Source organism: Myxocyprinus asiaticus, chromosome 25 (genome assembly GCF_019703515.2).
Source record: "Myxocyprinus asiaticus isolate MX2 ecotype Aquarium Trade chromosome 25, UBuf_Myxa_2, whole genome shotgun sequence".
NCBI classification, from domain to species: Eukaryota; Metazoa; Chordata; class Actinopteri; order Cypriniformes; family Catostomidae; genus Myxocyprinus; species Myxocyprinus asiaticus.
Window position 1 is genome coordinate 478,732 of NC_059368.1, and position 12,558 is coordinate 491,289.

At 40.3% G+C, this 12,558-nt stretch overlaps 1 protein-coding gene across 1 annotated transcript; it reads right to left on the reverse strand.

The window, feature by feature from the left end:
- Positions 1-399: 399 nt before the first annotated feature.
- Positions 400-9,194, reverse strand: LOC127415564 (zona pellucida sperm-binding protein 4-like). Its single transcript, XM_051654343.1, has 9 exons — positions 9,180-9,194; positions 1,855-2,452; positions 1,590-1,780; positions 1,421-1,518; positions 1,194-1,351; positions 928-1,120; positions 714-861; positions 555-630; positions 400-480 (listed from the first exon to the last, which is right to left on the reverse strand). Exons 1-9 carry the CDS (start codon positions 9,192-9,194, stop codon positions 413-415), a joined length of 1,545 nt encoding a protein of 514 aa, XP_051510303.1. The 3' UTR covers positions 400-412.
- Between the last annotated feature and the right edge of the window lie 3,364 nt (positions 9,195-12,558).

A 12,558-nucleotide genomic window follows, 5' to 3' on the forward strand; every position in this document is an offset into this window, starting at 1 on the left:
CATGGGTGTACACCAAGCGGTCAAAGCTTTAACCAAACACTTGAAAAGGTACCACTGTTGAAAGCAAAATTGCGCATTTTGCACCAGTTTAAATTGTGGTGTAACTTTGCCCCTCAGCTTTTCATGGTAGTGAGGTTGAGGACGTCAGTGGAGAGAACATCCCCCCCAATGTATACTTGATCCAGAGAATCTTGAACGGTTTACAGGAACTCCTTAGGTTGAGCAAGTCCCTTCTGTACTGTCAGCTGCACTTGGAGAATTCAAGACAATAGGCATTTAGGTTAATTGCATATCCTTCTGAACTAATTGGCACATTTATAATGTGCCATGGTATTGTTTGCAGCCAGTGACTTTTGCGGTTACACCCCCCCATTAAAACAGCCTAGACAGTTGTTCTTGTCTGGTAACTTTATTAATTCACAAAGAAAATGCCTCCACTGGAAACCACAGCCTTCTCAACGTTCTCACCAACATCCCTTTCTGGAATACAAGAGGAGGCAGAGGTTAAAGCAGTGTACAAAAAAACCCACCCCACCGTAAAGTAATACACCTACTTTGCCTGAAGCAGCTCTGCTCACAGAAGCCAGAGGAAGAGGGATGGCACACTGATGTACTACAGTGGATGAAGACCTGAGCAAGAAGGGGGATTAACCATAGCATTCAGAAGAACCATTAAGGGTTTAGAGGTGTTGAAGGTTGGATGGTAATCATACCATTCCCTGCAGAGGAGCTAGTGATGCTGGATCCACAAACGTGAACATCTTCACAATGAAGCGCTTGTAGTGGGTTGGGAACTGAAGACCAGAGGAGCCATCCACAGGAACCAGTGTGGTGAGGTAACGATCATCCTGGTAAGGGCATCTGGAAGGCACAGTCAGGGATAGCTCAAAACAGACCAAATGATACAAATGCTGGGGTTATACTCACCCATTAACTAGAAGGTCCCACTGAGGTAGGCTGAGGGGATCAGGGGTTGATGTTGCCCAGCAATGTCCCAGCATCAGGACAATATTGGGGTCAGTCCTCTCCAAAAGGTGTACCTCAACATACACAGGTTGTCGTAGAACTTTTGTGACAGGGTAATCAGCATCACTGTAGTAGGATGTGTACGCAGCATCCTCTGCAGGAGGACGACAATTTTATAAACCCTAGTTACTCTTTCAAGACAGCCATCTAGAGAAGCAGTACATTACCTTCTGCACATCCTTTGGTGACACATTGTCCATTTGCCAGGCGAAGCTCCACTCGGAGGGGTCCAGGAGCAGCTACAGGTGGAGGTGGAGGAACAGTGTTGACCTCCACAACCAGAGCTTGAACAGCAGTGCCAGAATACCTACACTGGAAGAGAAGCCTGGACAAACAGTGAGCTTGTAAGCCCAAGTCAAAGATTAGCATTTAAGCTAAAGCATAGATCACCTACTCAAAGTGACTGTCCCTTGTGATGGAACCAAGTGGTCCAATCCCCACTTCATAGGATGAAGTCATTCTGTTCTCATACACCACATATCCATTGTCCTCCTGCAAACAGCAACATGGTTAGAATCCACTCCTTGCCAAGCAAAGGAAGTCTAAAAAGCACCAGTACCCACCATCATGCTTGTGCCACAAGCAGTGACAGGGAACTGGTAAATGGCAAATGAAGGGGTGGACCCAACTGGAGCACAAGGTGGGTCACTTCCACCCAACAGACGGACTGTATCCAGACTAAGTGAAGGCAGCGTAACATCTCTAGCCACCACAACCACAAACTGGCCATCTCGAATACACTGGACGGTCACCGTTTCAAGGTAGAGAGCATGATTCTGAGGCAACCGTTTAATATGAACAGCTTTACATTGGCTCAACACTTACCGGCTTTCCCATAGTAACACTGCTGTCCGTTGAAGCAGCAGTTTATAGCGTCACACTCAGCAGCACTGATACCAGGTTGTCCACATTGGATCTGCTCATAATCAGCAACGGCACACTTGTCAAGAGGCTCCGCCTGTGCCACTGGCTGCTTGGGTGGAAATGCCGTTTGCCGTTGCGGGGCTGGTTGAGCCAAAAAACGCGGATCGCTCGGCTGGTACACAACAGCTTGAGGATTCTGGGCTAAAATCCCTCGAGTTTGCTGAAGGACTGAAGCCTGAGGATTCTGGGCTGGACCCCACCCTTGAGTTTGTGGTTGCAGACCCTGTTGAGCCAAAGACTGCCGATCACTTGATTGGAATACTAGGGCTTGAGGATTCAGAGCTGGAATTCCCCCATGTTGTGGGGTTCGGCGGACTGAAGCCTGAGGATTCTGGACTGGATTTCCCCCTTGTCGTCGAGTCTGCTGTTGCAGAGCCTGTTGAATCAAAAACTGCTGATCACTTGGCTGAAACGCAAGAGCTTGACGACTCCGGTCTGGAATCCCTCGTTGTTCACTTTGCTGGAAGACTGAAGCTTGAGGAACCTGGGGCAGATTACTCCACTGTGGAACAGCATGACAAAAAGCACAAACCCACACACAAAGTGCCAAAAGATGAAATGTACCCATACTTTCTGCCATTACTCCACAACTGAGCTCATCATTCAAGTGGATCCCTTTTTGAATCCTGCAGAGTGCAGCTCATTAACGATGTCACTCCCTGTTCAATTAACAGTCTTCGTTCATCAGACTGGGCGTTTACAAATAAGGTGATACTAATTGATTCTAAAAAGTTAACCTGAAGGTTTTGTGTGGTCACATTTAGTCTAAATAACATGCTAATCTTCACACAACTTAATTAAAACAATTCACAATAAATGATGAAACGCACAGAAGCCAATATGTACATCAAAGCATATGTATATCAGTAAAAGATTTACTAAAGTACTTTTATTTAGTTTACATGTCACCTCTTATTAAACATTATATTTAGTATAATTTGGCAGACATATTTACCCACTTAAAGTACTTTTAGTAGTAAGAATGTCCCCTGCAGTATTTTTTCACAATGATGGCAAAGGAAGGCGTGGAACCAACAGGACCAGAAGGTGGTTCATTTCCATCAAGTAGTTAGACTGTATCTAGGCAATAATCCAAATTATCATAATCAAAATCATCGGATTATTTTCTGCTTTTGATGTCAAAATGTAAGCGGGCTCCGCCCAGGGTGCCATTCAAGCTAGAACCGCTACTGTTAAAAACAGAAATAAAACATTTTAAATCTTTACAAACTAACAACATCCCTACAAATTTTTTAAAGTTCTAAGTTTTAATTTCTACTTTTCTACAATTCCGAACTCAGCCCCTGAGTTTAACGGGATAGTTCACCCAAAAATCGAAAATTCTCACATCATTTACTCACCCTCATGCCATCCTGAATGTGTATAACTTTCTTTCTTCTGCAGAACACAAATGAAAGTTTTTAGAGGAATATCTCAGCTCTGTAGGTCCATACAATGCAAGTGAATGGTGATCAGAACTCAGAAAGTCAAAAAGCACATACGATCATAGTAAAAGTAATCCATTCGACTCCAGTGGTTAAATGAATGTCTTCTAAAGTGATACAATTGCTTTGGGTGAGAAACAGATCAATATTTAAGCAGTATTACAGATTATTCTTTGACTTCAAATATATATTTAGAAAATAGTTTAAAAGCATGAAATCTGATTTCTGAAAGTGTGAAAGAACTGTGTGAATGTGCCGCTTCTCTGTTGTTAAGGAAAATTTGTAAAAAAAAATTGGGCGAAAACTTGGCCCATCCATTTTTATTGGGGCCCACCCAAAAGTAATTTCCTGGCTACGCACTTGTATTTCAGTCCTTTTCACAATAATTGTTTACTTCCGGTCATATACAAATACATATTATACATGCTTTTTCTTAGGGTGGCGCTGATGTTTCAGTGATTGACATTGCTATTTTATGTAACAACATTAAATTAAACTTGTGGATGTGAGGCCGTGGTCAAGCGCCCATCTGGGGAGCTGAATTGTGACTAATTACCATTTTCATGTTCATAGTGAGAGTTGGGGGAGATAAAAGACGGCCCAGTCCACCGAAAGGCAGAGACAGCACGGCTGAGAAGCTGTTTGTGTGGTTGAATTGAAGCTTCACCGGTGCGCTTAAAGTGAACGTCTTTATTTTCTGTTAATAAAAAGTGACATTCCTGAGTTGGAATCACCGTGTCCCGCTTCCTCCTTTTGACCCAAATACGAATTTCTGCTACAAAACTATAGCAAGTTTAAAACATGAACAGTATGATATGACTATTGTCATTTGAGTGTACTAGTGAAATTATGTTGTGCATCTATTTAGACTCAATAAGTGGCTGAGAAAATATATACAGTATGTGTAATCTATGTGTAATTATGTCTAGATCATGTGTATCTTGTGTTATGCGTAGCTCAATATGTTTTTGACAGTCAGTTGTGTGAAACTGAAATGAAATTTCTGTGTGAAAGTAATGAATCATGTTGTAGATTTGTTGCATTATCTCTTTGTCCCCACTCACCCAGCCCAGTACCTTTTTGAACTTTTGCCTTCTGGCAGGCACTACAGAGCACTGAGCATCAGAAACATCAGGCACAGGAGCTGTTTTTTCCCTCAGGCTATCCATCTCACGATCAGTTAAAACTGCCCCATTGGGAGTCGTTTGGTGCCATGTGAGGTTCAGATGCATTAACGGCGAGCTCTGTGCACTTTGCTAGTTTTAATACTTTTTGTGTCATAAACCGGTGAGATTCGATACACCCTGTTTCATAACTGTTTTATGAAGACAATATGTCAAAGAATTCAAAATCCTCAGGCTCTGGAGACATTAAAAGACACTTACGTGCTCAAGCTGATACCCCTGACAAGGCCACAGACCAGGGACTCAATTTGGCCATTGAGGTGAAAGAGATTCAGCGTCAACTGTTGAACATAACGGCAATGCTGACGAAGGTTGTTGCTGACTTGGAGGATCTTGCTGTAATATGTGGATCGATCACTGCCATGGAGACGAAATTCACGGTGTTGGTTACAAGAGTGGGGGACGTTGAGAAACGGATCAATTATCTGGAGTCATCGGAGAGGGAATTAGCTGCTAACCCGCTAGCGACCAAGACAGACTTGGAGCGCATCTGGGAAAAGTTGGAAGACCTTGAGAATCGTAACCAGCAAAACAATGTCTGCATTTTTGGAATTCCTGAGGTTGAAGAAGGCCGAGATATGGTGAAATTCCTAGACTAGCTATTCTCGAGTCCTGCTAGACATAACAGGCCATAAGCTGGAAATCGAGCGAGCTCACAGAGTTCTGGCTAGGAGATCTGCTGAGGGAGACAGGCCCGATCAATTGATTTTGGCTAATATTTACGCACCTAACGCTGATGATCAGGGCTTTTTTATAGATCTTGAAGAGATGTTGCAAGCTGCTGGCACCCTTCATGATATAATATTGGGAGGAGTCTTTAATCTTTTGATGGACTCAGTCCTTGATCATAGTGAAGCAAAAGTGTGTAAGCCCCCTAAAGCAACAGTGACGTTTCACAGGATGTGTAAAAATCTTGGTCATACAGATATTTGGAGACTTTTGAACCCATCTGGTAGGAACTATACATTTTTTTCATCAGTCCATAAGATTTATTCTAGAATATATATATTTTTTATTTTTATATCTAAGTCCCTCATTTCATCTGTTGTGGATTGCTGAATTGGAAACATCTTAGTCTCAGATCATGCCCTGGTGAGTTTAGAGGTGCGACATACAGAAAAAAAGAAATCATATAGTTGGCTTAATGTATCCCTTTTGCAAAATCCTGATTTCCAACAAATCTGTTTAAATTAAAGGCTGAAATCAATATTTATATGGAGATAAACTGGTCCTCAGTATCCTCTGTGGGCGTGGCTTGGGAGGCACTTCAGTATGCCTCATTCATCAAAAAATCCAAAGCACGAGAACTCGTGGAGTTGGAAGGGAATATTAAAAGTGCAGAGGCAGAGATGAAGCGCTGAATGTCATCTGATGGCCTCAGAGAATTGACCCGATTGAAATACAGATATAATACTATTTTGTTGCAGAAGGTGGAGTTTACGCTATTCAGAGCAAGACAATCATACTTTGAGTCGGGGGACAAAGCAGGAAAACTTCTGGCTAGATATATAAAGCAGAGAGAGTCTCTTTCTACCATTCCCTCAGTGAAATCTGCTGGTGGTGAAAAATGTACCTGGGCCATTGATATTAATAAAGCTTTTAAAGAATTCCATCTTGATCTCTAAAGTTCCAGGTTTTCGTCTACTGAAGAAGATATTATACATTTTGTGGAACCATTAAAACTCCCTAAACTGACGACTGAGCAAAAACATTATTTTGATTCTGAGATAACCTTGGAGGAGCTTGGCAAGGTAATTAAGGCCTTGCCTACAGGCAAGTCTCCGGGGCCAGACGGCTTTGCCGCTGAATTTTTTAGATCTTATGCTACAGAACTGGCTCCACTTTTGTTAGAAGTTTATATGGAATCATTAAAGAATGGAAAGCTTCCGCCAACCATGACATAAGCCCGGATCAATCTGATTCTTAAAAAGGATAAAGATCCAAGTGAGTTTAAGAGTTACAGTCCAATTTCCCTGATCCAGCTGGATGTAAAAATATTGTCAAAAATTCTGGCTAACCAATGAAGTAAAGTTATGACATCTCTTATACATATAGATCAGGTGGGGTTTATTCGGGGCCGTAGCTCTTCTGATAACATTAGGCGTTTCATCAGTATCATGTGGTCAGTGGCGAATGATCAGATTCTGGTCGTTTTCGAGTGATGTGGACAGGTGGGCTTCATTAAATTTATCTATGATTGGGAAGGTTAATGTTATTCCAAAATTGAACTACCTGCTACAGTCTCTCTCTGTAGATGTCCCTCTCTCTTATTTCAAACAATTTTGTAGCATAGCGAAGTCCTTCATTTGGAATGGTAAACGTCCCAGATTACATTTCAGTAAGCTGCATAGGCCGATTGACAAAGGTGGGCTAGGCCTACCCAAGACTTTGTTTTATTATTATGCATTCGGTCTCAGACATTTGGCTCATTGGTCTCTTCCACCTGAGAGAGCCTCTCCCTGGTTTTGTATTGAACAGGAAGTTCTTGCCCCTATTTTGCCATTGCAAAGCCTTTCTGTCAAACTAATCGGAGAAGTTAAGCCACACCCCGTTATCTCGCATTTACACTCGGTATGGACAAAAGTGTCCAGAGTGTTTAATTCGGACATTTATTTAAATGTTGCCTCAAACACATGGCGGAACTCAAAATTATGTGTTAATAAGTCCCCTTTCTGCTGGTCAGACTGGATTGTGAGGGGGGTTAATACACTCAGTGACCTATAAGAGAGTGGAGTGTTGAGATCCTTTGAATATTTGGTTCAACATTTTAGGATTCCCAGATCTCAGTTCTGTAGGTATTTATGCTCTGTATTGTTTCTGGGAGTAGCACGAGTATTACTCCCTTTTAATTCAGAGTCTGGGGGACAGAGCTTTAACTTCTATCAAGAGTTTAGGGGAGAAAGATTTAAACTTGGTATTGGAGGAGGGAGTGTGGGCTAGGATTCTAAAAAATGTCAAGTCTGTATCTAGAGATGCAAGGGTGTGCCTGATGCAATTCAAGATTTTACACAGAATCTATTGGACCCCCTCTAAATTGTATAGGCTTGATCTTAAAGACACACCCACCTGCTGGTGATGCCAATCAGAAGATGGAGACACAACTCATGTTTTTTTGGGGGTGTGTTAAGATCCAGGAGTTTTGGTTGAAGTTTCAGAGTTTTATGTGTGATATTTTAGGCACTAAAATTTCACTCTGCCCTAGACTTTTTTGGGCGATGGGGTGGTCACAAATTTTGTGGATAAACACATAAAAAAATTGGGTTCTGACCAGTATTATGTTTGGCAGGAAAATTATTTTATGGGGATGGAAGTCGGATGGAGCGCCCTAATTTCCGGAGTGGTGTGCAGAGATGGGGAAGGTGGCTGCTTTCGAGGAGATTTCAAGCAGAAGGCTGGGGGTTCGGAATTTGTTCGACAGGAAGTGGGGCAATTACTTTGTGTTTCTGGGGGACTCTCGGGGAGGGGCTGGGGAGAGAGATGTATAGTTTTAATTATATATGATTATTATGTTTGTTTTGTGTGTGTTTTTCGTTGGGGGTCAGGGTGGGTTTGGTGATTGGGGAGGGGTAATGGGGGGTTAAATGTTAAATGTTGATTCAGTGTATATATGTTGTGTTTTTTTTATTTTGTTATATGTTTATGAATCAATAAAAATGTTAATTGAAAAAAAAATGACGCTTACTCAAAATAACTACTTTAGAAAAAGTCAACCATTTCCTGTTCATTTCAAACACATTTGATGTTTTATTACATCTCAAGCATTCTATAAACAAACTAATCTCTATTCTGATTGGATGAGTCAATGTGAGCCTAATCTGAACATTTTCATAACAAATCTATTCGCCTACTTATGAAAAACAATGCGTTTTATAGGGGCATTTAGCACCTGCAACAGAGGGGATTTTTACCCCAAATACTATCCTTTCACTTACTGATTATGATTATATGACTGAGTGTGTGTGTGTGTGTGTGTGTGTGTGTGTGTGTGTGTGAGAGAGAGAGAGAGAGAGAGAGAGAGAGGCCATGGAACAAACCACAAGACAAAAGAATAACTAAATATTTAATTCTTAATTTAAACAATTTCTGAATTAAGTGAAAAGTATTTAAAAAGGAGATACAGACCAATCAATTCTTGAATGGCATTCATGAATTATTTCAAAGTAATGAGAGCATTATTATTATTATCATCTTATTCATATAAATGCTGAACTGCAGAATTTTAAGTGAGTTTTGGTACATGACTTTTTATCAGTATCATGTTTTTAACTGAACATAACAAGTGTGAAATAAACACGTTGTTCTAATAACTGATATTTCTGAGAAAATGTTACAGTGAGGTAGAAAAATACATTATTTCATATTTCCATGGCATCTTTGGTGTTTTTAGAATTACTTTAATCCTCAGTTGCAGATCAATTGGACGTCATGAAAGCGACGAGTATCATTTAGTCACTCTTCTTGTTTTTATTCCCTCTTACACATGTAAAAGCAATGTGAAGTCTGAGAAATGCTTCCAGCACCAAAACATTTTTAACATTTACATGGGACAGCACTGGACTAACACAAAACCTCCTCCTTCACAGTATCCTGACAGCATTACCTCACCATCCTCCATCCTGAGAGCCGATTGGCTGAAAACACACAGCGACGGCCTTATAGCATCAAATCAAACTCTGTAACTGGCACATTTCTGTATTCTGTGCTGCTGGTGCCAGTGCCAATGTTTTATTGTATTACCTGTCAGTGAGCTTGTTTTTATGAATAATTAATTCCACACATGTATAGTTAAGTTCATTGTTTTCAGACTAAAACATCCACAGTATAGAAGCCAATTTATTGCTAAAAAGGAGTATCAAAAACTCTTCTTATTTAGCAGTAATACTTTAATTAAACTTTGGCCATTTTTGCCACCTGTCTATGTACAGAAGATGGAAAATGCAGAACATCATTTCAGATTGTGTCTTTTCTAGAAGTTTGATTCCTGTACAGATTTGGTAATGTGATCCCTGAGGAACATGTTTGCCAAAACCGACACTAAAGAATCCAGTTCCAAAAGTCCAAAAGGGTTTTTACAGCTTAATGTCATTGTCATAATGTCATAAACTGACTGACACACAAACTCAATCTCAAACAAACAGCTGCTGTGTGTTTTGAACACATGCTTGTATAGAAAACTCCATCTGTCTCTGTGTCTGATGTATAATTCTATCAACACCTCGCTGGTTAAACGTCTGATGGCGTCATGGGGAACCCAGCATCCAAAACACAACATAACCAAGAAATCTGGACCTGTATCACAATTTATGTTCAGTACTGGTCTACTGCAAAACATTTGCAAAGAAATAATGTAAAATCACGGATTATTACTTCCCTAACATTCTAAATGTTCAGCTGTGTCCTCTCAGTTAAAATTAGAGGAAGTTGATTTTAGTGGTACATGTTTTATTTGTGCACTGTTTGTGTGTTCAGTAACCATGGACACTGAGAATCGAGTTCAAGAATGAGTCCTTCAACATCATGTGATGAACATTACAACATTAAAATTCTGTCTGGAGAAACAGATTTTAACTGCAAAGTGTCAGTGTGACATGTGTATTAGTGATATTTCAAATTCATGTTTACTGTGTGTTAGTTTCCATACATCCCTTATTATAAACACAATGTTCACACAATATGTGTTTATAGCTGTGAGGAAACACACACACACACACACACACACAACAGCAGTAATCGCATTATGTTTCTTGAGCAGTCAGCGCATGTTTTAGTGCAGTGAGTCGCAGTCGCATGACTGACATCAGCACACACTCACAAGAGCTTCATTACAACACAGACCATCAACTATATGATCACATGAACTTATATAGGAGTAGTTGAACATTCTGTTGAATAATACAAACACAGATCTGTTTAATACGCTCATCAATTTACATTAACCCTAAATTAACCCTTTCCCTTCTCTCTACCAGAGAAGCCTGTAGAATCCATACAATGTTTGTACTCATGAGGAAATACATACACATACAGTATATAGATTAATATAAAGAGATGCATATGGCTTCTGACCCCCATCACAAATAACACAAAACCTTATAGTCACCAATAAACCCTCATTGTAAACATAGTTGTCAGCTTACTAGCAGTGGCGATTTTAGGGGGTGGTATGTGGTGGCCTGGGCCACCCCTGAAATCTCATTGGCCACCCTGTGGCCACCCCAGAACTGATTGGTAGTTCATCATGTTCATCAACACAAGAACGAAGAACCAATAGAAACGCCTGTCAATCAAAGATGACATCTCAGGTCATTTGTTGATTTAGAACCACACTGACCCAGGGTCAGTTTTATATTTCTGACCATTATAGTAGTGGTGGGACTGAAGCTGTGTGAGCTGATCTTTGATCAGTGGGGGGAGGGGCAGGCCGCGGGTGGCCAGGCAGGTGCCGCAGGTCGTGGGCGCAGCGGGCGCCAGGTCTGGAGTATAATGGTCGGTCAGAAGCACGAAGCTGACACGAGCTAGCGTCTACCTCCAACTTCCAATGAGTTGATGACGTCGATTTGTGGTCAAAAAGAAAGCTGTTATTTGAGAGGTATGTTCATTTAATTTAACGTTTAATTTATCCCGAATTTCCATGTGAATGTGAATTTTTTTTCATTGTTACAGTAGCTAGGTTAAAGAGTAAAGACCCTACACCACATTCAGCATGTTATCTTTATATTGACATGAAATATGAAATGCCATGTTTTCTGATTTAATGACGGAGGTGTGTAAAGCGTTTTACAGATGTATATGTTCAATAGCTTAAGTTATATATATATGGCTAACCTGAGTGTGAAATGGAAGGGTTTGTGCTGTGACTGTACTTTAAATCTTTACATGAGTTATTTATGAGCTCTTTATGTGTATCATTGGTCAGTCAGACCAATAAAATCTTCAAAGTTTTTAAACATTATTTGACATTTTAAATATGCAGAGGCAGGGCAAATTGCACTTAAACGCCGCAAATGATTTGACTAACTATTTTATTTGGTAATATTCAAAGTAATTGAAGCTATCAGAACATGTGGAAAATAAACCTGAGTAGACACTGTAAATAGAGTTTTGTTTTTTACTGTATTCAGAGCTCAATCTGCAATTTTGGGGTTTCCAGACAGACACCTATAAGCCCTCATAGCCAATTTCACACACTGATTTGTACCCAATTTAACAATATTTCTCCTGGACAGTGCAGTTATAGCTAATAAATGAATGAATAATTGATTGAATGATTGACTGAATTGCACCTCAATCAGTTATCACCTGTGCTTGTATCTTTTTATGATTATACACTATACCTGATGTTATACACAGATTAATTCTCTACAATGAGAATAGCTCTTAAAAATGTGGAACTGACTTTTCCTAAACAATTACTGATTTAAAAACGGATGTTATGTTAAAATAACCAGAGATTCCCAGAAACTGTAAAACTGTCAAATGTCAAAACAACAGTCTGATATTGAATACAAACAATTCAGTGAATGCTAACATGAGTTTAAGAATTCATTTATTCTACATGTGTAGATGTTGAAGCAAAGCAATGCGATATTTACACATTTTGATCATGTGCCATTCATAAAGGTTCTCCCGGTATCGCCACCCCACACTAGGTCTGTGCCCCATCTTGGCCACCCCAGTAAAAATGTCCTGGATACGCCACTGCTTACTAGAGAGTGAACTTCATTCTGTGTTGAATATGTGTGTGTGTGTTTATGTGTGTGTGAGTTTGTGTGTGTGTGTTTGTGGTGTGTGTGTGTCAGTATGTGTGCTTGTGTGTGTGTGTTTATGTGTATGTGTGTCTGTGTGTGTGCTTGTGTGTGTGTGTGTGTGTGTGAGTGTGTGTGTGGGCAGGTTTAATTTGTTTACTTTTTTTAGGTTATAAACTGGTAATTACAAGGGTATTATGCTATAAATGTGGCTTTTGAGGACATTTCTAGTGT

What these genes read in the sequence shown, in the direction of transcription:
- LOC127415564 (XM_051654343.1), bottom strand. An exon ending in CACCAAAGGATGTGCAGAAG is followed by an intron (nt 1,121 to 1,193) that starts GTAATGTACTGC and finishes GTCCTCCTGCAG; the next exon opens with AGGATGCTGCGTACACATCC. An exon ending in TAGCTCCTCTGCAGGGAATG is followed by an intron (nt 631 to 713) that starts GTATGATTACCA and finishes CTTCTTGCTCAG; the next exon opens with GTCTTCATCCACTGTAGTAC.